The sequence below is a fragment of the Pelophylax lessonae genome (genome assembly GCF_965119305.1).
Source record: "Pelophylax lessonae genome assembly, chromosome: 1".
NCBI lineage: Eukaryota > Metazoa > Chordata > Amphibia > Anura > Ranidae > Pelophylax > Pelophylax lessonae.
The window spans coordinates 785,073,777-785,100,719 of record NC_138768.1 but is presented as its reverse complement, the minus strand read 5'-3'; the positions used below and the strand labels follow the sequence as shown (position 1 = coordinate 785,100,719).

At 39.5% G+C, this 26,943-nt stretch overlaps 1 protein-coding gene across 1 annotated transcript; it reads right to left on the bottom strand.

The window, feature by feature from the left end:
• Positions 1-450: 450 nt before the first annotated feature.
• FGFBP2 (fibroblast growth factor binding protein 2) lies at positions 451-25,281 on the bottom strand. The gene is made up of 2 exons (XM_082243935.1): positions 24,609-25,281; positions 451-661 (listed from the first exon to the last, which is right to left on the bottom strand). The coding sequence occupies exon 1, from the start codon at positions 25,201-25,203 to the stop codon at positions 24,616-24,618; it is 588 nt and encodes a 195-aa protein (XP_082100061.1). The 5' UTR covers positions 25,204-25,281; the 3' UTR covers positions 451-661; positions 24,609-24,615.
• Between the last annotated feature and the right edge of the window lie 1,662 nt (positions 25,282-26,943).

The following is a 26,943-nucleotide window of genomic DNA, read 5'->3' as shown; positions in this document are numbered from 1 at the left end:
TTTTTTTTTTTGAGATGCTACAGAGCCTGTTAACTTTACCACCCCATAACCTACAGAATGTTCTGTCTTCCTCCCTTAAGATCTCTTTCTTCTTCATATAGACTGCATTGGATGTGGAAAAGAGGTTAAATTATTTTGAGAGCATCTTTTTGGTATGTAACCGTGTTTAGTGTTAACTTAAAGCAGAAGTCTATGCAAAAATGAAAATAAATCTCCCCAGCAAAAACGGACAGATGTCTTGATCCTATTCCATTCAGGGCAAACAAAATGCCATTAATTACACCTTCACTGGGGGCAAATGAGATCTGCTGATGGATGAGGAAACCATTAAAATACTCTTCAATTGAATTTTCAGTGAATACATTGTAAACATAGATATTTTATTAATTACTTAACATGATGCAAAAATAAAAGTAAAAAAAAAAAATAATTGAATGCAGTGAGATTGCTTTCAACCATGTTATACATATTATATATATACAATTTTTGTTCTTCGCACACTGGAGACTCCAAATAATACAGTTCTTTGTTCCATGCATTCTGTAGATGTAGCTTTAGAGAAGGAAGAGCTCTGTAGATTTCTAAATAATGTCAAATCTATTTACAAGGAGAGTCCATTGGAAATCATCTGTGTGGAGTTCCTCCATCTTCTGGTTGTCATCTGTAAGTAAAGAAATGACATTGTTGGATTTGTTTAAGTATTTATTTTTTACACTACTAGTAGTTTATGCATTTGTAAAAATGACCATATTTATTACACAGAAATTTAAATCTGACCATTAAACAAATCTTTCATTTTTATTAGTACTGACTGCATGTTGAGGAAAAAATAAAATCAGTGAAATACCTTTTCTTTTTAATCTGTACAAAATGTTTTTAATGGTGATGTAATGTATAATGTGTTTGTATAAATATATATAACTATATATATCTATATATATATAGATATATATAGGATATAGATTTATCTTGATCCTCCCAGAGGCTTGAAATGAATGCGGGTTTATTGTACAAATTACTGTATCTCTTAAAAAGACAAACTTAAAGATGCAGGTAAAATTGCAGAAATTTAAGTATTATACATGCTCATTTGGAGGGCTTTTGTCTATAAATATTTATTTTTCAGTGGCAATGTGCCTTTGAACTTGCTAGAAAATGTGACTACTCAAGGAAGAGTCGATTCCTTAACACAAGCCCCCAGCTTTTTACATGTCATAGTCTTCCTCTTTTGAAAGTTTCTAATCTCTCTATGACGCCCCAGCTCCTCCACCCTGACCTTTATCCCCCTAAATATCATGGGAACAATCGAGTTACATAGTTAGTCAGGTTAAAAAAAGACACAAGTCCATCTGGTTCAACCAAAAAAAAAAAAAACCTGTATTGAAAACCCAACCATACAATCCCATATATACAATCCTATACCCGCAGTTGATCCAGAGGAAGGTGAAAAAAAAACAGCAAAGCATGATCCAATTTGCTACAGCAGGGGAAAATAATTCCTTCCTGATCCCCCGAGAGGCAATCGGATATTCCCTGGATCAACTTTACCTAAAAAAAATTGTAGTACCCATTTAAATTATGTACACCCAGGAAAGAATCCAGGCCTTTTTTAAAGCAATCTAATGAGCTAGCCAGAACCACCTCTGGAAGGAGTCTATTCCACATTTTCACAGCTCTTAGGGTGAAGAAACCTTTCCGTATTTATAGACGAAATCTGTTTTCCTCTAGATGTAAAGAGTGCCCCCTTGTCCTCTGTGTTGACCTTAAAGTGAACAACTCAACACCAAGTTCACTATATGGACCCCTTATGTATTTATACATGTTGATCATATCCCCCCTTAATCTCCTCTTCTCAAGAGAGAATAAATTCAGTTCCTCTAATCTTTTCTCATAGCTGAGGTCCTCCATGCCTCTTATCAGTTTGGTTGCCCTTCTCTGCACTTTCTCCAGTTCCCAGATATCCTTTTTAAGAACTGGTGCCCAAAACTGAACTGCATATTCGAGATGAGGACTTACTAATGATCTGTATCAGGGGCAAAATTATATCTCTCTCTCTGGAGTCCATGCCTCTGTTAATACAAGAAAGGACTTTGCTTGCTTTGGAAACAGCAGCTTGGCATTGCATGCTATTATTAAGCTTATGATCTACCAGAACACCCAGATCCTTTTCCGCTATGGATTCCCCCAGTTCTACTCCACCTAGTATGTTTGATGCATGCATATTCTAAGCCCCCAAGTGCATAACTTTACATTTATCAACATTAAACCTCATTTGCCACATAGTTGCCCAATGAAACAGTGCATTGAGGTCAGATTGTAAGTTGGAGACATCCTGTAGAGAAGTTATTCCACTGCAAAGCTTGGTGTCATCTGCAAAGACTGAAATGCTACTTTTAATCCCAGACCCTATATAATTTATAAAGATATTAAAAAGTAAGGGTCCCAACACTGAACCTTGGGGTACACCACTGATAACTTTAGACCATTCAGAGTAAGAATCATTAACCACTACTCTCTGAATTCTATCTTTTAGCCAATTTTCAATCCAATTACAAACCGATCTTTCCAAGTCAATAGACTTTACCTTACACATTAGCTTACACACATTATCTTACACAATATGTTCAGGTCATGGGCATTCACAGGGAGTGTGACAGGTGTGCCTGGGAACTTACTAAACACTCTGTGCGGTGCCAATTCCCCCTACTGCCCAGGATTCCTCTCATTCGTGCCCCCCCCCCCCACCTGCAGTGCTGCTTGCTTCCCTCCTCACCCCTCAGGTGCTGCGGGGGATGTTTCAGAATGGAGAGTGGGGGAAATGGCTAGTCAATATGTCATTTACCAGCCTCTTTCCTTTTCGAAATGAACACAGTTAACACACACTCAGTCACCGTGTTCATTTATAACTAAAGCATAACAAACTGATAACTATGCTTCTATTTGCTAATGAACAGGAACCTGCTCAGCACAGAGCGTTTCCCATTCATTCACTGCCCCGTGCAGCTGAGGCTGCAGAGAAAGGCATGTGTGTTTGAGCTTTCTGGTGAACACCCTAATGCAATAGGCTGCGCACACCTATGGTTAAGGTAGAATTCCAGCTAAAAACTAGCTAGTCTTAAAAATGAATTATAGTTAGGTAAAGGTGTGTCCTTTAATTCAAATAAAGCTCTTTGTATTAAAGATTAAATACTTGGTGATCCTGCCTGTCCACTTCCTACAGAAGGGTGAGAACTGCTGCTGAATTTGCTACAGCATTGTTACCCTCAGGAGCCATACGCGGCCACTCCTTGCACTGCAGCACAGCTGTTTGGCTCTTTGTACTACTTCCTTTCCCCCCAGTCTGCCTTTGCTGTACATGGACTGCAATACTACTACACTACTTAAAATGCCTGCATTAAAAAAAACATGATGAATGTATTAATGATTACAGAGCTGCATTCTTTTTATATCTGCTCGGAGTTCAGCTTTAGGAATAATGATGTAGTATAAAAAGGTCAGCAATATAGGCTACATAGAGATATCAATATAACCATAAGCAATAATGTGTAATCCAGTGTCTGTTCAACATCAGTTTGTCAACCACCACGTAATCAGTCATATTTAGGAGAATATTTGCAGAGGGCCATTGTAACCATGCCACACAATAGGGATACTTCATTACCTGTTTCCATTTTAATTTGCTCCAAATTTAGTAAATGTGTTTACGTTTTCCACATAATTATGGAATATTTTCTAAGATTCAAAACTTGTCACAATAAAAAGTGTGTCAAGTCAAATAAGTAAAAACTGAATTACATAAAACAATTGCCCTCTACTATGCCAGCCTAAAGTGGAACTCCAGGCACATAGCTAAACACAGTTGAAAACTTTTTTTCATTTATTCATTTAGGATGGAGTAAGGGATTGTTATGACCCTTGCTAATTCTATTTTTGCTACATGTATACCATTGGGGATATTTCCCTTCACTTCCTGTCCCATAGGCAAAACAGGAAGTGAGAGGAAATTCCTCCAAAACTATGGAATCCCTGGTTGTCACTCATTGGAAGATTTCCAGTTGAGGTAACAATTAGAAACACTGAATCTCCCTAACAGGGGAACAGACAGCAATAAAAGCCTGACAGGTGCTTTGATCCCTCTCCATTCTATACAATATTTAAAAAAAAAAATTGTGGAAAGCAAGTCAAAAACTAAACTTAAATCTACTCCCACCCCCATTCTAAGCTTATTTTTTCTACCCTGTAAATGGAAAAATGCCTATACTTACCTATTCTGAAGTCACTCCAGTCTGGTCATATGATCAGGTCCCAGCACTGGCTTCATTGTAGAGTAGGGTCAGTCGACAACAGACACCCCATAGTAAGTCTGAGTGTGACGTCATTGTCCAGGTTCTGCATCTGTTGTCAGCGTTCTTTCCTTACATTGAAGCCTCTGCTGGAGAGATCATGTGACCAAACCAGAGTGACTTCAAAATAGGCAAGTATAGACATCTCTCTTTTTACAGGGTAGATAAAATAGGTTAGAATGGGGGTGGGAGTAGATATAGGCTTAGTTAGGTTGTGACCTGCCTCAACTTTAATTTTATCCCATTAGTCTCATAATTGATACCTCACTGTCATACTGCACAGCCAGGCAGGTAAAAACTCTTCGCCTGATTAAGCCCTGCACTTTCTGGCAATGTGTTGGGAATGGTTGGTTTTCAAGACTGGCTGACTACAATTACAAATCCTTTGGAAAATAAAAATAGTATATATAGCACATATATATATTTTTTTAGCAATGCATTTTTTTCTGAATTAGCATTTGGAAACTGTTATTTTGGAGAAAGTGTGTTAGAGCTCCAGCGCTAGACAAAATAAGTATTGCACAATGTAACATGCTTCTACCATGTGTTGCAGTACCATTAGTTTTAAATAGCATCCCAATGCACTATTCCATACTGTACTGTACACAAAAAACACAGCTCATGTTAATGCAATGCAGAGTGTGAAAGAGGGCCCAAGAGTTATTGTCAGGGCTTGGAGGGGAGTTAAGCTAAATGTTAAAAAAATAAATAAAGGAGTAAAGCCACAAAAAATGGGGCCAGCTATAGCGCTTGCTGTGGGTCAGCTAGTACTGGAAAATTGCTTAACCAGTGCAGATAGTTGCAATTTGATGGTGAGGTCGGTAGGCCTTATGTAATTATTGCCAAGTGAATGCTAGTAGCGCATTAAACCTTATTAGAGTGCTGTTGTGCTAATGATGAAAACCAATATAAATTAAAAAGGTGTAATATATATAACCAGATTTTCAGCACAATAAACAATAAATAATAGGTAATTATTACCCCTATGTTTCTAATCGAGGTATATGGTGTACTGTAAAATATAATATAAAAATCTTAAAGGAATAAATGAAGTGCAATTATAAATCAACAATAAAATTCACAGGAGTACAAAAGTGATGGGAAGTGTAGTTCTTTCTGTGATAATTCAATCAAATGGCGCTCAAAAATTATAGTTCAAAAATTGTTCATAAAATACAGTTCATGAGTGACTTAGGTGCAAATATGCAGATAATCCATGAGCGCAGAGTGAATATAAGGTGCAGGTGCTCTGTGTTCAATCCTCCAACAGTCAGGTGCTGGTACTTGGTGTCACCGTGGGAAATAATAGAATAACACACTCACCAGATGAAGTGGCTCTTATATACCTTATGGTATTAAGACCTGTTAGCGCTTGTTTGGCCACCTGGACCAGAGTAGGTATCGCTGGGCGATGTAGCGCCCCAATGCTCTGGATTGCCCTCTCCTGGATAGCCTCCTTCCGCGGGGTCCGGTCAGGGTAATGGGAATAAAAGAAGCTCCAAATAGTGTATTACCGCTTAAAAGAGTTTTAATAAACTTGGGTAAGATACACGAAGGGTAAAATAATAAAATCGCCAGCTAAAATGGAGCCCGTGAGTGGAGAGCGGTGAATACCGGCTTGCGTTCCACTCGGCTCCCAAGGCGTAGACGGCGTGCGTTCCACCTTACACACTTTTCGTCAAAATGTTGACGTCTTCAGAGGCACCTCTGTTTTGTCAAAACGTTGACGTCTTCAGAGGCACTGTTTGTGGGCTTTCTTGTGCATCATGTTTAGAAGAGGCTTCTTTCTGGGACGACAGCCATGCAGACCAATTTGGTACAGTGTGCGGTGTATGGTCTGAGCACTGACAGGCTGACTCCCCACCCCTTCAAACTCTGCAGCAATGCTGGCAGCACTCATATGTCTATTTCCCAAAGAAAATCTCTGGATATGACGCTGAGCACGTGCACTCAACTTCTTTGGTCGACCATGGTGAGGCCTGTTCTGAGTGGAACCTGTCCTGTTAAACAGCTGTATGACGTTGGCCACCGTGCTGCAGCTCAGTTTTCAGAGTCTTGGCAATCTTCTTATAGTCTAGGCCAGGCATGTCCAACCTGCGGCCCAGGGGCCGCATGCGGCCCGGAACCGCAGGCAATGCGGCCCACTGACCCTTGACAATTTTTTTTTTTTTTGCTGTGGAGGAAGGAAGTCAGGTCGGGGGCATGGCCACAGAGGCTTCCAACTAATGGTAGGCAGAGGCTGCCTCGGAGGGGAGGGGAGGGGAGGGGGAAGGCGAGCATGTGCAGTGTTTCGGACTCCTACCACCATGACCACTTCAAAATCACTGAAGCGGTCATGGTGGTTAGAGTGTTCCTTTAATATCTCTCAGAAGAAGTAAACCTCTGTATACTGATTCCATTTCATTTGATCATCCTCTAGTTGTGTTAAATTAGTGCGGGGGGCGGGCGGCATTTTTTTACTTATATACCTTAACTATAGTACATATTTTATATGCGGCCCAAGAAAATTTATCTACACTCAATGTGGCCCAGCGAAGCCAAAAGGTTGGACACCCATGGTCTAGGCCATCTTTATGTAGAGCAACAATTATTTTTTTTTCAGATCCTCAGAGAGTTCTTTGACATGAGGTGCCATGTTGATCTTCCAGTGACCAGTATGAGAGTGAGAGCACTAACACCAAATTTAACACACCTGCTCCCCATTCACACCTGAGACCTTGTAACACTAACAAGTCACGTGACACCACAGAGGGAAAATGGCTAATTGGGCCCAATTTGGACATGTTCACTTAGTGGTTAATTTAAGATCACCGATGACATTTTAAAGATTATGCATAGGCTGAGCACATTAACAGAACACACAGTGGTCTATCTGCATCAACAAGGTCCCTCAAAGGCAGAAAATTCAAGGACGATAGGTACTTCCATATGTGCTGTGCAAGCTGTTCTGCAGAAGCACAAAAAAACAGGCATCGTCGAGGACCAAAAATACAGCAAACAACTTAGTGCACACCATGCTCATTTTCCTTCAGAACTGGAAGATATCCAGTGGCACCATCAGCACAGACCTAGCAGAAACCAGTGTGGTACTGGTACATTCATCCACAGTCCAGGGAAGTCTAGTCAGAAGTGGACTTGCCTATGCACGAAAAGAGCTGGTGTGCAAAAAAAAAAAATAGGGAACAAGTGGTCTATATTGATAAATCCAAATGTAAAATATTCAAGTGGTCTATATTGATAAATCCAAATGTAAAATATTTGGCTGTAACAGAAGGCTATATGGTCACCAAACCCTGCAGATCGGTACATGGATAATTGTTTGCAGGCAACAGTGAAGCATGCTGGAGGTCCCTTGCACACTTGGGGCTGCATATCTGCACATGGATTTGGGGATTTGGTCAGAAATAATAGTCTCCTCAATGCTGAAAAGTACAGATAGATACACATTCATCCTTTTGTAGTAGGACATTGACCCCAAACATACAGCCAAAGTCATAATGAACTATCTTGAGCAAAAAGAAGAACAAGGAGTCCTGGTATGGCCTCCACGGAGCCCTGATTGTAAAATTATAGAATCTGTCTGGGATTACTTGAAAAGAAAGAAGCAGCTGGGACATCCTGCATCCAAGTGGAACTGTGGTTAGTCTCCCAGATAACTGGAACAACTTACCCTTTGAGAGCCCTAAAAACTGTGCTTAAGTGTACCTAGGAGAATTGATGATGAATTAAAGGCGACGTTGATTTTTTTTCTGTTTATGCACTCTGCTAATTAAAAAATGAAAACTATTGACTAGGTAAGGTACATTAAGTGAATAAAATTAATCACAGGCAGTGAACATATTCAAAAGACGTGCATTCTCCAAATTGTACACAAAAAACAACAAAATATGTGCACAAATCCCAAAATGAAAATGCGCAAAATAAATGTGCCTGAAATACCTATATACAAACAAAATAAATATAAAATCCTCAGGGATTTGCTGAACTAAGCATCAGTCCCAAATATATAAAGATGGAAATAATCCCAGTGGCAGGAAAAATCTTTCAGAACGTCGGTATAGAGGTGCAATCAGGAGAAGCTCAAAAACCTCCAGATACTAAGGAAGAGCCTATAATAGACCACTCCACCTGGGTGCAGTAGGCAGGAGCTTACAAGAAATATATGACTGCTAATACATAGTGGTCAAAACAAGCTTTTAGTTGATAAAACCCCCCTGCACCCGGAAGTACACATCACGGACAGCCGCGCAGACTCACCGCTGACAATTGGAGGTACTGACAGTCATCGGATACATCCTTGCCAGCCGCAGCCGCCATCCTGATCCATCCCTTCCCACAGGGGGATATGCTTCACAGTGCTACACTTGCTTCAACTCGTATTTAATTGTGAGTACTTGATGTGCTACACTCAGATGGTGCTTGTGTTTGCTCTCCAGTAACCCACAAGCCCCTTCTTTCTTGAACACTGAGCAGCCGTTTAAAAGAGCCAGCACAGGAACATCATCAAGGAGTTATTTTTAACTTATTTATATAACCCTCATTGGAACTTCCATTTCCCCAATTACACCACAACATCCATGGGATGCAGCCTATTCCATGTTCTTTGCGCCAGTATGATTTTCCATGATTTAGTTGGTAATGAACTTCCCTGTGGGACTGTGGGAAGTCCACTACCAATTCAAGTGTGTTTTGACCACTATGTATTAGCCTCCTCTGTCCAGCATCCTCTGTATGTCTCTCACAGACATACACCAAAGCAGAACCAAAGAAACAAAATATGAGTCTTAGAAGCAGCCTTTCCTGCTGCCCGAAATACCAAACTGCTCTTTAATCCTTTGATTGGGAAGAACTAGTGGGAGGGAGAGCAATAAAATTGACACACTGGGAAGCACTGGTTTTTAGGCTGACTTCAGCAGAAGATTTCTCAGGATCAGAGATGCATTCAGTGGCAGAAAAGGTGAGTATCTACATTCTTCATTTACAAGTATGACATGGCTTACTGACTTTTGTATAACAACAGGGCCACTTTATTGCAACTCAGGTCTACCCTCCTGCCCGCTTACTCACATTTCCCTGCTCCATTGTTCTGCAGTCCCTGCCTTTGTATCCATTTCCCCAACTCAAACACTCATAAAGCTTATTAAATTACACAGGCCCTATCACACCCCACAAAACTGGTTCCAATTAAAAAGAAGAGACAGTTCTCCATGTTCTTGGTGTGAGATTGTTGATCACCATTTGGTTTTACTTTGTGAATCTGGAATGTTTAGGAATTGAAGAAGAATTGGAGGAACTGGGGTATACTTGTACTTTTTATACTAAAAGACCTTCAACAAAAATTCACCGGATTTGAAAAAATAAAGAAACTCTTATCACTTTGCCCTAAATGGACAAAGTAACAAGGTCTTTTTAACCTTCACCTATCCCACCACTAGTTGGAAAACCTGGAGTAGACTGGGGTGGTTATAGAAACCATCCATCTTTCTCTAGCCATATTCCAGGACCCTACCATAGCAGAAATCCAGCTATATCAACCTTTGTCTATGTAGCATTTAATTGGAGAGGTACAATCTGAGTAGTAGATAAACTCCTTTATGCAACCATCCTCCATGCCACCAGAGTCTGTTTGTCCTAAAATACTGTATATACAGGCTGTAGGCAGGTGCGGGTAGTCTTCCCACCTGTATGCAGCCATGTGCCATCACTATATGGGAAGGCATTTAAATGACAAAATAGACAATGCGGGCGCTGTGCAATGTTACTCAGTTCATAAAATGGTGGAACAAAACTGAAATCCCTTGCAGCTGGGAGGTAAAACCGTGAGGACCAATTATGATGCCCAAGCATAGCAATTTACCAAAAAGATCCTCAATGAAAGCGCTGAGGGATTCTATAAGTCTGTATAGCCACAAAACAGTATTGAGAAAGCTGGTGGCTGGTAATTGTAGTTCCACATGGATGAAAGACCCAAACCACAGTTAATGCAAACATATAAAATGTTTATTGGTCCAACAACAAACGAAAAAAAGACTCCTGTGTAAACAGACTGGACAGTGTCAATCACATGTTGCTATATTCCCACATGGACGTGGCTTAAAAAGCTGGAAACACATACCATTAATCAGGCAGGTGCTGGAGGCAAGAGAGGAGATCGTTTTCCCAAGTAAAACCACTCATTCTCCCAGATGGAAAAAAAACAGATGCTGTATAAAGGATATGGTGAATAGCCCTGCAGTATTAATGTTGGCATTTATAAGGTTATGCTGGAGGAGGAGAAAGGAGATCATTCTGCCTTTAAGAATGATCTCCTTTGGATCCCAATGCATTTTCTATTTAAAGTATCATAGGCTGCCTTTGTCACATGACCTGAAGATGGGCCACGCCAAAAATGCATCGTCATAACGACAGCCTTCTGAGAGATTGCTCCACAGAACATTGTTGCTATCCCCTGTGTCCCAACACGCACCGCATCCAGTAACCACAGCAGCCGTGACATCGCATCTGGTGCGCCGTCTGGAAGCTTCGGTTACCCATCCTCTGGTTGAGTCTCCCCAGGATTGTCCTGGGATTGATCGCTGAGCCTAGGGCCTTGCTGCACAGCCTTATGCCATCTTTGGCTGCCATACACATCCCTGGCTTTTTGTACCTTTTTTCATCCTTGCCTGCAAAATACATCCCTGGCTTTTCCACATTGTGCCAGAAGTCCATCATAGCGGTACACATTGGGCTTTTCACCATATTCTTTATACAGCATCTGCTTTTTTACATCTGGGAAAAATGAGTGGTTTTACTTGAAAAAGACGATCCTTAATCCTTTTTATCTTTTTTAAGTTTGTTGTTGGACCAATAAACATTTTATATGTTTGCATTAACTGTGGTTTTGCTCTTTCACCCATGTGGAACTACAATTACCAGCCACCAGCTTTCACAACACTGTTTTGTGACTGTGCAGACTTATAGAATCCCTCAGCACTTTCATTGAGGATCTTTGTGGTTAAACTATATGGGAAGAGTAATCTTGTAAGGGAATTGGTCAGTTGTCTCAGAAAGGGAAGTTGTCTGACTGGATGCAGAACTCTCAAGAGACTTTGTTGGCCATTTGGGTTGGGGAACCTTTTAAATAAGGGACCCCACATAATTTTGACACACTTTGGGCAAGTGGCTAATCAGGGATGAGAACCTGCTTGTGAGTGACAGAACTCAGCATAATGAGAAGTTCCATTCGAGCAGGGATAGCTCAGGGAAGGCTTCCTCATCACTTTCATACTCTCTGGTGATTGGTACGGAAGCAAGGAGTCGGGGTCAGCTACTGAAAACTATGCCTCACATCTACTAAAAAGGGACACTATCCTTTTTAACTGAAGCTGTCCTCAGGCAACACATCTTGTCAAACATTGAGACTTTTTTTATGCACTAAACTGTTGTATAACCATACTAAGGACTTGCCTATCAGTTGTACTAATAAGTCTGTACAAGACCAATACACAATATATCAGCGCACCATATACCCGCCACCCTGCTTGCATGGCCCTGGTACACAATCCTTAATAAACAAAGCCTGGCTACACAATATAAGCACCAAAAACAAACCGTAAAAATAAAAATGACCAATTAGTACAACATTTAAAAAAAAAGACATAGTTCAGGAAGCCCATGCATAGCCCTTAAAATACCTTTCTTATAATTCCCATGCAATCTGCTGATAAGTTCATAGAGATCCTTGATAAACAGTTTCACACATATAAATGGAAATGTATTAATGAATGCTACATACTTTCATAAATAACTAGAAAATATGCTGCATGTATTCATAGTGATCAAATCTGATGCACAACTGAGATATTCCAATTCATTAATATAATAAAATAAAAAGGTTGCAAAATTCCTGATGTAATCCGTAAACACAGTTTAGAATAGAAAAATTTACCACCTTGATCTCATTAATAAATCAGTGTTATAAAAATCAATATTGCTGTGTCAAATGTGCATTTGTGGCCCCTTTAGAAATCCAGGCTATGGATTTTTTTTACCCTTATTTGCAGTTGAATCGATGACCACAACCAAGTCAAGCTGAGGCTAAATGACTTTGTGTCGTATGTCGTAACTGATATCCAAGATGCCTAAGTGATGGAGCACAACAGAAGGTATGGATGTCATTACTATTTGCCGCTCCTGTTTCTCTAGAAATCCTACAATTTAGTCAACAGGCAGATTGCGCTGGTACAGAATCCTGAAGAGGATAAAAATTACATCACAAATTGAATAATTTACATTTACAGCGGGCTCTAATTACTAATTTATTAGTCTTAGGTTTTTTTAACAAAACTATTTTTATTTTCAGGCTTGTGGTTGTTATGTTTAGCATTTACTGGCTGTCATTGCACAACACAATGGCAATTGACATAAAAACTGGACAAAGCCTAAAGTCTGAAATTGGAAATCCAGCCTAAACAGCGTGAGGAAATTTTACGTTTTTATTGCTGGCTGTATCACCATTTTATGTCACCAGTTTGGTGATCCCACATAAAAAGAGGGTAATCTATAAACAGTGAGATTTCATTCACCTAAAACCTATGCTGACTAGTCTGTGTAAAAAAAGATTTATATACTTACCAATTTTCAGCCAGTTATGGTGCGGTCACGTGATCCCCTGTGTCAGCCAGCAGTGGCTGCAGGGGAATAGAGAGAGCTGGGAAAGCCAGGAGTGGTGATGTCACCCATAGGCAAGCATGGTACAGCTGTGGTCGGCGCTCCCTCCTCTCCCTCGCAGCCACTTCTGGCCGACCCAGGGGAGCCGGATCATGTGACCAGGCTACATAGATTAATCAGCATAGGGTTTAGAAGAAGAGAGCGAGAATTTTAGGACTAGTTAGGTTTTAGCTACAATTTTACTGTAAGTCAGTACAAGGACAGCAGGAACATGCACTTTCTAAAACTAATCAGGATTGGTCGCTACTATATAATTGAAAGTTGGCAGTTTTTTTCTAGGAGATGATGGGAAATGAGATGTATATTGGAAAATACCCCTAACTATTATTATCATAATTTCTTTTATAATTCCGGACTCAAAATTTAAAAGGAAAGTGTTTTACGTTCTTAATGAAACTTAATAGGAAAGTAGTGGTCCTGGGAAAAAAAAAGCTGAAAGATAAATAGGTGTTTTAAGTTATCTCTTTCCTCTAGAAAATAAGATGTAACTAAAAATATAAGTAGATTTTATGGAATGTCTCTTTTACTAAATGAGATGTCTCTAAAAATATAAAAAGATGACTTAAGTAATACCTTTTATGTTTGTCGTTTTATCATTTAGTTTTCTGAGGCCTAAGATACAGCTCCGAATCATCATAAAGCAACCTTTTATTGACATGCATGTTTAAAAGAATTTCATATCCTGTACCCTGGCTACCACCTTCCTAAAGTGCATGGCATATTTTTAGTATTAGAATTAAGGTGATTGGACTACCCAAAAGGGTTTAAAAAGAAAATAGAATTTATTCTAGTTCAATTCTAATTAGATAAAAAAACGTATACTAAGTATACAATACTAATTTAACAATTTAGATAAAATTGTTATTTTAAAAATAGGCACCTTTGACACTGGTGCATTATGTGTCTAAAGAGACTGTATAGCAGCTGCGTGCTTTCAGACAGTCTTTGTCTAAATGAATCTCCTAATGGCCCCATCTAAACCGAGTCTGCATAAAGTGGGGGTGGGTGTATCAATTCTCTAACTCTTTTAAGCATGTGTGTAAATCTGAGCTTGTGTCATTGAGCTCTGTCTTTCTCACAGCAGTCTTTCTCAAAAAAGCAGTTAAAGCTGAGATGCCGGGATAAGGAGTATTACTTACCCTAATCCTTTTGTACAGTTGGCTCCAGTGCTGTTCTCTTTTACCTGAAGCTCAGGTCTGTGGGCTGTCCCTTGGCATCATCAATTACAATACAGAGCTATTAACCCTGGAGGCAAGCATGTGGCTAAAGCTGACATCACCTTAGGAAGGTGGCAGCACTGGACTTGTTGCATCGATTGAAAGAGCCTACCGGAGCCAGGGAATAGCTAAGTATTTTTATCCCTGCACCCATAAAATAAACAAGCATTTAATCCTTTCCATTTGGGGGTAGGGTCTCCATTGTAAGTATAGATTTTTTCAGTTCAGCAGTACACCTGCTTAATAAACAATAGAAAGTAATATATTTTAAACCAAAACACCATAAATTAAACATTTATTTTTAAATACTGTGAAAATACCCTCTCTCAGATAAACTGAAGATGGGATGAGCAATAAAGCCTATTTATGATTTGCTTGCTACCACTAGATAAACAAAGTTTTGACTGAATTTATCTGCATTAGTATGGGTGTAATTCAATTATATAATATGACGACTAAACCTAAGGCCAAAAATATGTCTGTGATATGCCAGTGATATGTTGATGTCCTGGGCTTGCAGTGTGACTCGTCCCCTTGGCTCTCCATGAAGATGCTCTGGGTGTGTGAGTTCACTCCATGCAGAGACCAGGACTGGTGGTTAGCTCCTCTGTACAGCTCCGGGCACTGTAAAGTCTGAGACATGTCTTAGACTTGTTTGTCTGTCAAGGGTGACAGGCAGTAAAAGACAGAAAGCCTGAAGGCCTCTTCAGGACTGTCCCTCCTCCCAGCTCCATCCTTGGCTGGTAGGGTAAATCACGACTAAATGCGAATTCCTATTGAAGGAAGAAATTTGCCCCAGATTCCTGGAACTCTAGAAGACAGTATGACTTTCTGCAGTGTCAATGCAAAAACAGGCAAGTTCCTGTACATAAGGGCCAACAGGGCAGCACTGGAGAGAGCATAGAGAAATGCTAGGTGAGCAGCACTGCTATATGTGTCAAGGCTGAGATTATACAATAAATGATCCAGAGATGCAACAAATTTCTGGCTTCCCCACCTTTCTCAATTGGTGATACCATTTCCTAGTGCTTTAAGCGAACCCTCCCATCCCTTTCCCCTTGTAAGAAACTGCAAACATAAATTAATTAAAATAGTAAATACATAAATATTCCTAAAGATGCTTACCCCATTGATGTTTATGTCAGCTAATGACCATTGCTCTGCACTGCACCGCACTGAAAAATCTGCACTGCCACTTGCTGGACTGGACCACAGAAGACATCTACATCCTCTGTCCAGAAAACAAATTACTATTTCCTGAGATCTTGAGAGATTTCACGAGATTTTGAGAAATAGTACATTCACTTTTTTTTTTACTTTGAAACCTGCCAGGAAGGCACTGGCTATGTAGCCTATCAAGGCGGCAGATGGTGGTTAGAAGCCACATCACCAGTGCCTTGGGAGAGGCGGAAGTAAAATAATAACATAGTAAATTTGAAAAAGTTATTGCTGAACATGGAGAGCTGTATGCAAAAATGTTTTTAATGTTTCGGGGAAAAACTTTTAGACTTGTATAGAAGTGGTGCACATTGAGATGTTTATCTTAACCCCTTGGAGCCTAAGCCTTTTTCTGACACATGTTGCTTACATGTTAAAATAAGAATTTTATGCTAGAAAATAACTTAGAATCCCCAAACATTTTATATATATATATATATATATATATATATATATATATATATATATATATATATATACACACACACACATACATACATATATATTATTTTTTTAGCAGAGATCCTAGAGAATAAAATGGCGATTGTTGAAATGTTTTATGCCACAGGATATTTGCGCAGTGGTCTTTCAAATGCAATTTTTTGGGAAGAAATACACTTTCATGAATTAAAAAAAAACAAAACAGTAAATTTAGCCTAATCTTTTTTGTACAATGTGAAAGATGATGTTACGCCGAGTAAATAGATACCAAACATGTCATGCTTTATAATTGCTCACACTTGTGGAATGGCGACAAACTACAGTACTTGAAAATCTCCATAGGCGACGCTTTTAAAAATTCTAACAGTTACCTGTTTAGAATTAAAGAGGAGATCTTGAGCTAAAATTATTGCTCTCTAATAATCGTGGCGATACCTCAAAAGTGTGGTTTGAACACCGTTTACATATGCAGGCGTGACTTGCGTATGCGTTCACTTCTGCACACAAGCATGGAGGGACGGGGTGCTTTATATTTTTATTTTTTTTTATTTTTACACTGTCTCTTCAAAAAAAATGTTTTTGATCACTTTTATTGCTGTCACAAGGAATGTAAACATCCCAGTAATAGGCAGTGACAGGTACTTTTTATGGAGGGGCCTGGGGTCTAAAAAACCCCAAATCCCTCCTCTGCACTAAAAACATTCAAAACGCCAAGTTTGGCTGTTTTGAATGCTACCATTTTGTTTTTTTAAATCTGGCGCCTTTAAGGGCTCCAGTAGCTGGAAGTGATCTCATGACATCGCTTCCAGATTTTTACATCAGAGACCCAATCAAAGCCGAATCTGGATTTGTTTAGGTCTTCAGCCAGTTGACGGACATGCCAGCTGGTTGCTTGGGTCTCCTGGTGGGACTGGAGACCTGGGGGAGCCGCAGAAGGCAGCGGGAGGGGGGGGGGGTGTCCCATCCGCTCCTTGTAATGACAACCGAGCGGCTGCTTAGCCACATCGGTTTGATATTACAATAAAAGCCGACTGTCGGCTCTAAACAACGGTACCAGGGTGATGCCTCCAGCTGCAGGCATCACCCCGGTACAGCCCCTTCAAACCAAGGCTGCATATTTGCGTTCCGTCAGCGTGAAGGGGTTAAAGTATAGCTAAAAAAACATTCTGTGGCTCAAGTGCCAAAAAATCCTGATAAGATCACATGCTTTAATATGGGTTTTTGAAAAGTTTTATGCTGGTCATACACTATACGAATAATTATTCAAACTAATTTTAGAAAAACGTACACTTGGTCGTAAGAGCAAACGATAGTGCCATCATGTAATGACCGATAAATCATTCAATAGACACAAATTAATTTGTTTTTTGTTTGTTTTTTCACATATACCTAGTACAAACAATTTGGACGAGAAACACATTAACCTTTCAATTTATAGTTCGTTCAGCAGAAAATTTCCAAACGTATTCTTTGTTTTTTGGTTCAAAAACGTCACAACAGATTACTGATTTGTGCCCATTAACTGGCGGAAAAACAAACAAACTGTCCAAATGACCGAATTTCAACTGATTTTTTGTACAGTGTATAGTCAGCATTAGGCTGACGTGATTAAAGCAGCTGTAGCTTTGTGTGTCAAATTCCCTGCTCAGAGATCAGCACATGTGCTGAATGGTGATGAGGAACAACCATAGAGAGTAATGGAAATCCTGTCTTAACCGCAATCAGTGCATCAGTGGACTCCCATCGTTCTCCATAATACTGAACCTAAGCCGTGTGTAGGTCATGTAGCTGATCCTTTAACTTAGATATGTGAAGTCCAAGGTTGGGCAACAAAGGCAGTCCTGAGTTCATCTGTAGCCCGCACATTGACATGCAGTGGGTATAGAAAAGAATCACCCCCCCCATTTAAAATAATCACATTTTGTTGCTTTGCAGCCTGAAATAAAACAGACACAGTTTTAGTTTTATCAAGCTGTATTTACTCCGTGTTACTTATAACATTCAAGTGAAAGATATAACATGTCAGAAAAAATAAAATAAAAAACAGATTTACCGAGTTGGAAAATGGATCACCTACCTCCTGAAAAATGACTTGTAAACTCAATCATGTGTAGCAAATCCGCTTTAAATGGCACAAAAAGCCATTTGACTGTCAACTGTGATCAGATGTGGTGATTTTGATTAGCCTAGCATGAAAAGAGCTTTCCTGGAGCATTTCAGTTCCTGGTAGTGCAACTGAAGCAAATAATCAACTATGGGTGGCAAAGCATTGTCAAAAGATCCCTGGGATAAAGTTGTGGGCAGACTCAAGTCAGGGGATGGATACAAAAACATTTCAAAGGCTATATCAATGCCTAGAAGCACAGTGAAGTCTATTATTAAGAAGTGGAAGGTATTTTGTACAAGACAGACCCTCCCTGGATCAGGATGTCGCTCCAAACTGGATGAAAGAGCCAGGAGGAAAAATGGTCAGAGAGGCTACCAAGAGGCCTACAGCAACTCTGAAGCAGTTGCACGAATTAATGGCAAAGAGTGGTCATTGTGTGCATGTGACAACATCTCAAATTCTCCACAAATGCGGCTTGTATGAGAGGGTTACAAGAAAAAAGCCACTCCTCAAGAAAGTCACATGCAGTCACAACTGAGCTTTGACAAAACACACCTTGAAGATTCTGAGGGCACATGGAAAAAGGTGTTATTATGGTCAGATGAGACTAAAATTAAATTATTTGGCCTAAACACCAAACGATATGTCTGGCAGAAACAAAATACAGCTCACCATCCAAATAACACCATTCCTACAGTAAAGCATGGAGGTGGTAATATTATGGGGGTGTTTCTCTGCAGCAGGGACTGGAGCACTTCTCAGGATAGAACGAGAAATGGATGGGGCAAAATACTGTTAAATCCTTTAGAAAAATATGCTGCCCTCTGCCAGAAAGTTGTCCATGGGTAGAAGGTTTACCTTCCAACATGACAATGACCCAAAGCACACAATACCACACAATGGTTGAAGGAAAAAAAGGTCAATGTCCTTGCATTCTCTGGTCAGAAATCAGACTTAAACTCCATTGAAAATCTGTGGACTGACTTGAAGACTGCAGTCCACAAATAGTCACCATCAAATGTAACTGAACTTGAGCAGTTCTATAAAGAAGAGTGGGCAAATATTGCAAAGTGTAAATGTGCAAAGTTAGCGGAGACATATCCTAACAGACTAAAGTAATTAAAGCAAAGGGTGATTCAACAAAATACTGACACACGGGGGTGATCCTTTTTCCAACTCAGTGATTCTGTTTTTGATTTTTTTTCCTGACATGTTGGTGTTATATCTTTCACTTGGATGTTATAAGTTGCACTGAGTAAATACAGTTGGATAAAACAAAAACCTCATCTGTCTTCGTTTCAAGCTGCAAAACAACAAAATGTTATTATTTTAAAGGGGAGTGATTATTTTCTATACCCGCTGTATATAAATAGTAATGATAAATTATTTAAACATAAACTTATTAATTATAAACTTTGTTCTCTGTTCACCACTCATTCTGTTCAAATGCACTGCCCATCACCTTTCTTCAGTTCATATTCACTGCCCAGCCCCTTCGTTGGCTCATATTTACTGCTCATCACCTTCTTTAGCTAAAATTCACTGCCCACCCACTTCACTGGCTTTGGTTTACTGCTCAGCAGATGTCCACCACCCTCACATTGCTCCCAGCTTGACCATCTTCACACATGTGACAAGGCAAAATTGACACATCTTCACAAAGCCTTGGTCTTTGCATGTAGAGGCCTGCTCCAGCCACCATAACTGCGAGCTAAGGCTGTATTGAGAAACGTGCCTGCTCACCACCTGTCAGTCAGTGCCTGAAGCCACAGCTGAGTATTCTGCCTGCCCCACCACCTGTCACTGTCATCTGTGACCATACCTCCTGCCTGCCCACAACCACCTTCCTTGCAGCTTGCTAAAGGTCTTCTCTGTGCGTTCAAGGTGGGAAGGTAGAAAAACATTCAGGAGGCTGCAGGGATGTGCTCTTGGGCCAACTTTTTTGCATGACCATTCAAAAGTGGAATTTTGCCCTGAATTGAAAAAAAAAATGAGCAGAAAGAAATGTTGTTATTGCTGAAGAGCCGTAATATAATATATAAAAATATATAATTTTGCAATAAAACTTCTTGCTTTCCTCCTCACAAATGCTTTGGAAACTACATTCTTGGCATACCTTGGTACCTTTGGTGTCATTAGAGTCATTTCTTTACTAAACATTGAATGTTTAAGAAGGGGGTCATTTCAAACATTCCATCAATAACTGATTCTTGCTTCAGCAGTCTGATTTTTTTTAACATTTGCACCACTCTTTTGTTCCTAATTTTGAAAAAGAGCTAAAACAAAACCTGCAGAAGAAATATAGAGAAAACTGTTCTTTAATAGTTATCCTCTAATAGGGATATGGGGACATCCCCTGCTACTGATGAAACCAATGAGCCAACATCATTTTCTTTTTAAAGCTGTTGTGCGGTCTAATTTTTCCACACAAAAAAAAAAAAAATAAATCACTGGGTAATAGCTCTTTAGGAAAAAAAATAAAAATACATCTGCGCTTACCTTTTAGGGGAACTGCTGCAACCCAAATCCTAGAAGGGGGATAATAAATAATATGTGCAAAACTGGTGCACTGTTCCTTTAAATCTTGTGATCCACAATAAATGCAAAGTATGTTCCTTTAAATTCTGCAGTACTCAGCACCTTTTCTGGTGAACAGAGAAGTCAACCACCACATGTGAAATGGAGTCACAGATTTAGCAGAACCCTGTGGTAAGGAGTTTGGCCATATGATGATCTTATTCCATTTGATGCATGCTGTGGATATTTTGGGTCTATTGACATCAGCGTCCAGGAGACTCATTGCAGGCTTCCTTTGATCTCTGTAATCGGGATCAATACACTGTGGTAAGAGACCATCCACTCCCAATTAGGAGCACTTCACAATAGAGCACCTGTGGAGTTTTTGCATCGTGGAACACAGAGCACTCTTCAATTGGCGCTTTTCAGTGGACTATATGTTTTAATGTATTGTTATTTTTCACATCTAGTCATTTGCAGTCAATAGCATATGCACTTTGTTGTGGTTTAGATTGATATCTTTCAGGGGGTTGTATGTTTTTGTGCATTTTTATTTTTCACATCATTTTTAGTTATATTTGCTCTTCATTGGGGTTTACACTGGTATTTGGTGATATGAGCGCAGCCGAGCACTGCAGCATTTAAAGGATCATTTAGCTCACATTACATTTATTTTCTAGCACACGATTTAAAGGAATAGCGCACCATTTTTGCACATATAATGGTTCTTTAGGTAGCTTGTGTCAGGTACTGAGTAAGGGAGGTGGCTCAAAAGGGCTTGCTTGTTTTTTCTTTGGAACCTGAGAACCAGTTTAATCATTTAATTATTTTGCTAGGTCTAAACATGATAAAACATATACAAACAAGTAAATAAAAAGTATGCCAAAAGAGTAACTTTTAGATCAAATGTCCAATATTGCACAACAGAAAATGTCAACCAAACTTAAAGCGGCTCTTAAGTCATTTTTTCATCTTTTCATCTATTAAGTCCTCGGCCCTTGTTGTTTCAACTTTGGATAGTAAACCATTTTTTTTTCTGCCACTACCTTACAAAGCCCACTTCTGATTTCTTGTCTGGTAATAAGCCTAGGCTAATGACATCATGCACAGCTCTCTCTCAAATTCGTGAGAGCTTGCCAGCAAGGGGAGAGGGGGCAAGAGAGTGGGGGAGGGATAAATCACAAGAGAACCAAGGAGAGCTGCAGAGCAGGAGGGGGCTAGGTGAGGGTAGAGATAACAGGAGACTTTAGAGATCCATGTGCATTCATCCAGTGAGGAGTATGTGTCTGTGTATATGTGTGTCTGTGTATATGTGTGTGTGTGTGTGTCTATATATATATATGCGTGTGTGTCTGTGTATATGTGTGTGTGTGTCTATATATATATGCGTGTGTGTCTGTGTATATGTGTGTGTGTGTCTATATACATGTGTGTGTGTGTGTCTGTGTAAATCCAGGAAGTGAACAAGCAGCAGCTTCAGCTGCCCACAGTTAAAATGGCTGCAGCCAGACTTAGTGGATGGAGATTTCTGCAGCATTTTTGGCAAGTACAGAATCACAGTATATATAAAATAATATGCAAAGTGGTTGGAGGGAAGTTTCAGAATGCCAATGACCTTTGCACTGAATCGATCACGCAAGCCCTGTGCAGTTTAGGAAAATAAATCTTTTCTGTTGCACAAAGTACTGTTTTTTTACAGCTATGTGGAAGTATTCCACAGACACAGAGACCCCCTCCAGATTTCTAGACTACCAAAAATGTAAAAGCTGGGTTGGCACAGAAGCCAGTTTATTCTGGGGTAGTACTGGTATAGGTATTATCAGTTCTCACCAAGACAACGTTGTTGATGTACTTTATTCAGACATTGTGCTGCTATAAAAACATTTGTGTAAACTGGGGTTTGCTTTAGACAAATATCAGTCAATTTATTAAACCGCAACAAACCGCAACAAATTGAGAATCTAAATCTAATTGTATGCAAGATGATAGATAGATAGATAGATAGATAGATAGATAGATAGATAGATAGATAGATAGATAGATAGATAGATAGATAGATAGATAGATAGATAGATAGATAGATAGATAGATAGCAATTGCAATTATTCTATAGATAACATTGTGATGACAGCAGAGACCACAAAGGTGTGAAAGATACGTAGATTAAATGGATTAAGAAGGTGCATTTAAAGCGGTTGTAAACTTAAAAAATAAATAAATAAATAAAAAACCTGCAAGACAAAGGCATAATGAGCTAGTATGCATCGCATACTAGCTCATTATGAATTACTTACCTTTGAACGAAGCCCCGACATGGACCCCCGGACACCGCTGTGGGAGCTGACATGATCCCTCTGCGTCTCTTCCGGGTTCGGCGGCTCCGGCGCTGTGATTGGCCAGAGCCGCGATGACGTCACTCCCGTGCATGCGCGCGGGAGTCATTTTCCGGCAAGCTCCCGCCAAGGAAAGCTGAAGGTCCGCCGGACCTTCAGAGCGCACGCGCCGCTCACGTGAGCGGGTGCATGCAGTGCAAATATCTCCTAAACCGTGCCGGTTTAGGAGATATTAATTGTACCTGCAGGTAAGCCTTATTATAGGCTTACCTGTAATTAAAAGTGGCAAAAAGAGGTATACTACCGCTATAAGGACTTGGAAGGTTGATGAATACTGAATGGTGCTCCAAAGAGAAAGCACCTAGAGACTAAAAATAAAAAATGTAAGAGGCAGTTATTCAACATTAGAGGCAGTTATGCAAACTTGGATTTGTCAAATCATGCTAAAAAAGTGCATGTAAGCCACAGCTTTTTCTTTTCTTTTTTTTTTTTTTTTTTTTAAGAATAAGGAAGGGATAAAACCTCTGTCAGATTTTTTATTTTTTTATTTTGATGCTTGCATCCTTTTAGGGAACTTTTCCTTTAAATCCTGTCCCAAAGAGACACAGGAAGTGAGGGACGTTTGGATTGGTAATCACTTTCTGTCTCAATGGTTGACAATGGTTACAAGGACAAATCTAGAGTATGCGTATACCTGGTTGCAACAGAGAAATGAATATAAACTTGACAGGGGTTCTAACCCTTCCCTCTCCAAAAAAAAAAAAAAAAGTTTTGGCTATATGTACATTTTAAGACTGCCTTCCTCATTACCATTTTTTATTGCCTTCTGCAAGATTTCTTTTGTGGTATTCAAGTAATCACCCATCCCTGTTCCGTTAAGACTCTCCATTAACATTTTAGCTACCCATATTCTCATTGTCCAAGAGTTCTTATACGGCTATAACCTTCTCTAAATGTAAACACATAATATATGTGTATTTCACAACTCCATCAAAGTTTTTTTCTTCTCTATAACTACCTAATGCCATTATGGCAATAAGTAGTGATAGAGGACTAGGGCACCTTGGTTTTATCACTTCCAGTTGTGTGTTGTATGTTGCTCATTATTTTAATGCTGTGGGGCAGGTTACTAAAACTGGAGCACTCAGAATCTGGTGCAGCTGTGTATGGTAGCCAATCAGCTTCTAACTTCAGCTTGTTCAATTAAGCTTTGGCAATAAAACCTGGTAGTTGAATGGTTTCTATGCAGAGTTGCACCAGATTTTGCACTCTCTAGTTGTAGTAAATCAACCCCTTGCATTTTTACCTGTTCCCCTGCAAAATATAATCACAGTTTAAGAACTGAAAACTAAGAGCCCATTCACACAGGGGCGACACGACTTGCCGGGACGACCTGTGAAGTCACGGTGCACAGTGTGCACCGTGACCTCGGCGCATCATGCACAGACTTCATATCATTGAAGTCAATGCAAGTCGCCTCCAGGTCGCCCCAAAGTAGTACAGGACCCTTTTTCTAAGTCGGAGCGACTTGTGTCGCTCCTATTAGAACGGGTCCTGTGCTAATCAATGGCAGGCCAAGTCGCCTGACAAGTCGCGCTAGTGTGAATGGGGACTTATAATAGCAATGAGTAAACATGCTCATGAGACATAAGCAATGACAATAGTATCACTTTTACACACAAAACAAAAACCAAAACAGATAAATGGGTTGATTTCAGTTTACCTGTAGATTATAAGAAAATCTCAATAACATAGGAGCAGAATGTCTGGAAAAACCAGCTGCAATGGTCTTTTGCAATCTTCACAGCTTTTGGATTTGGTTCTTCTTCTGGTTGTTTGACCTTTGGAGGCTCTGGTTTCTTAGTGATAGGTGGTCTTTTGGTGGTAGGCTTCTTTGTTGGTGGGGGTTTCTTTTCTGCTTTGGAAGTATCAGCTTGTTGATTGGTACTGGGGTCAACTTGCCTGAATTGAGAAGGAGTAGGTGCCCTTGGACACATGCTGTGCTTAAACACTTGAGGCTCACATGGATTTCCAGTCTTCTTTAGATCCTGGCTGAGTTGTTCCCAGAATCTTTGTGGATTTTGGTTGTATGCCCGGCAGTAAGACGGCTTACTGGCAAACTCACACAAATAGCTTTTCCCCTGATTTTTACATTCAATTCTTACTCTCATTTCAGTTGTGCCACTGGTGCTCATAATACATGCATCTCTGTTTTTGGTCTGAAATGGAAGCTTTACTTCAGTGCCAGGTTTCTGTGCCAAGGTTCCAACCCAAATAACTGCCATAGTTATAATAACTGTGCCAGACCTCATGGCCATTAATTTGGATGTAGTTCTCTTGCCTCTCTTTTCTTATAGTTAAATCGGTGCTAAGGCTGAGGAGCTGTGCTTCGTGGGATAGATGGTTGTACACTGATAGCTGTGATAAAAAAGTCTTAGGTTTTCAGGGAAAAAAAGAGAGAAGCTTGTCCACAGCAAGAATGTGCCTGTAATGTGTAGCTTAAAGCACTATTTAATGACCCAATGTGATCTCACAGAATGGTAACAAGACCCATCTTGTCAAATTCTGTAAATAGTCAAACAGATGACAGCATAGGTAAAAAGTTATGAGTCTGCTTGCTCTTTAATTTATTTTGATACATTTTATTAGAATCTCAGCAGGTCAGTGATTTTATCAAAGCAGTAAAAATATATGTTATGCGTAGCAATATATTAAGAATACATTGTCAGTTATTGAAATCAGCCAATAAATGACTGAAAATCTATTTTCCTTATGGATTTAACAAGTAAAGGACAACTAAAAACAAAATAGACTTCTAACATTTAGGCAGTGTAAGGGATCATTACTGTAGGAAAGAACAGGAAAAGTAATTTAATAATGTCTTGTGTGTCTCCATATCAATAAATCAAAATCGAATTGGTATAAGGACAACATTAGCTTGGCTAAAAAGCATACTGTGACCTCCCTGAATCATGCCAAGAGGTGAAGCACAGCTTCTGCTAGGGTACTGGACAGCAGTTAACAGTGTAGAATTAACTTATCCCAAATGTAATTGAATTGTGTTACTCTTTTAATAAGACCTGTAATAGTAGGATATTAACCCTATGTATGAGCAGAAATGAATCTACCAACAGTAGTTCCACGTAAAGATGACACATTCTGGTTGAAGGCACTAGAGCCACATCAATCACATACCAACACATCAATCTGCTGGGAACACCAAATAAAGATTCATCTTCTATTGTATTGTTTCAGTAGTTTATTAGCTTGCACTGAAAATTTGTTTAAAAGACTTGAGTATATTGGAATTAAGAGACATAATGGTTTCATTTGTATCTTGTATTTGTTGGCCCAGTTTTAAATAACATTAAACATTTAATTAGCTTAAATTTTTTAATAATTAACTTTTTTCTATGAATTTTTATCGTATCTTAGTGAGACATGTTTTCATTTAGGAAACTCTGTGAGTTTGAAACCTGTCCAGCTCTCCACCAATCACATGCCATCCACTTCAGCATATAAATTACTTATTTTCTTTGTAGCCCATTAGTTGCCTTTGGACCGTATAAATTGATGGATGAATTGGAGTTATAGTATGTAGAGTCTGGTACACACAAAAAAACTGATTTTCATACGTGAAGAGAATTGGACACATATAATTATGGGCAAAAGAAGCTCTGTTCTTTAATTTAACTTTACATAACTGAAAGAGGCAGCTGCCTTGGCATCATGATCTGATAGGCACATCTGGGACAGGAACCACATCCACACATCACTTCACAGTCTTTTAGAAATGGTACCTTGTTAAGGACCCCAAGTTCCAGTGCTGATCCACCAAATCTTTTTTGAGATACTAGCTAGAAAAGAACCAGAGGAGGAAATACATAGGATGGGGTCCGGTGGTTGTTCAGTGGGCACAGAGGACCAGTGGTTTTGAAGTGCAGTTTCACTGTAGTTTAAAAAAAAAAAAAAAAAAAAAAAAAAAGGTATCCTGGTATGCAGAGGAAAAGGCAGCCACATTTATGAAAACAGTATTTACAAGGGCAATGCTCACTTGT

What these genes read in the sequence shown, in the direction of transcription:
- FGFBP2 (XM_082243935.1), bottom strand. Translation starts at nt 25,203, where the DNA reads ATGGCCATGAGGTCTGGCACAGTTATTATAACTATGGCAGTTATTTGG.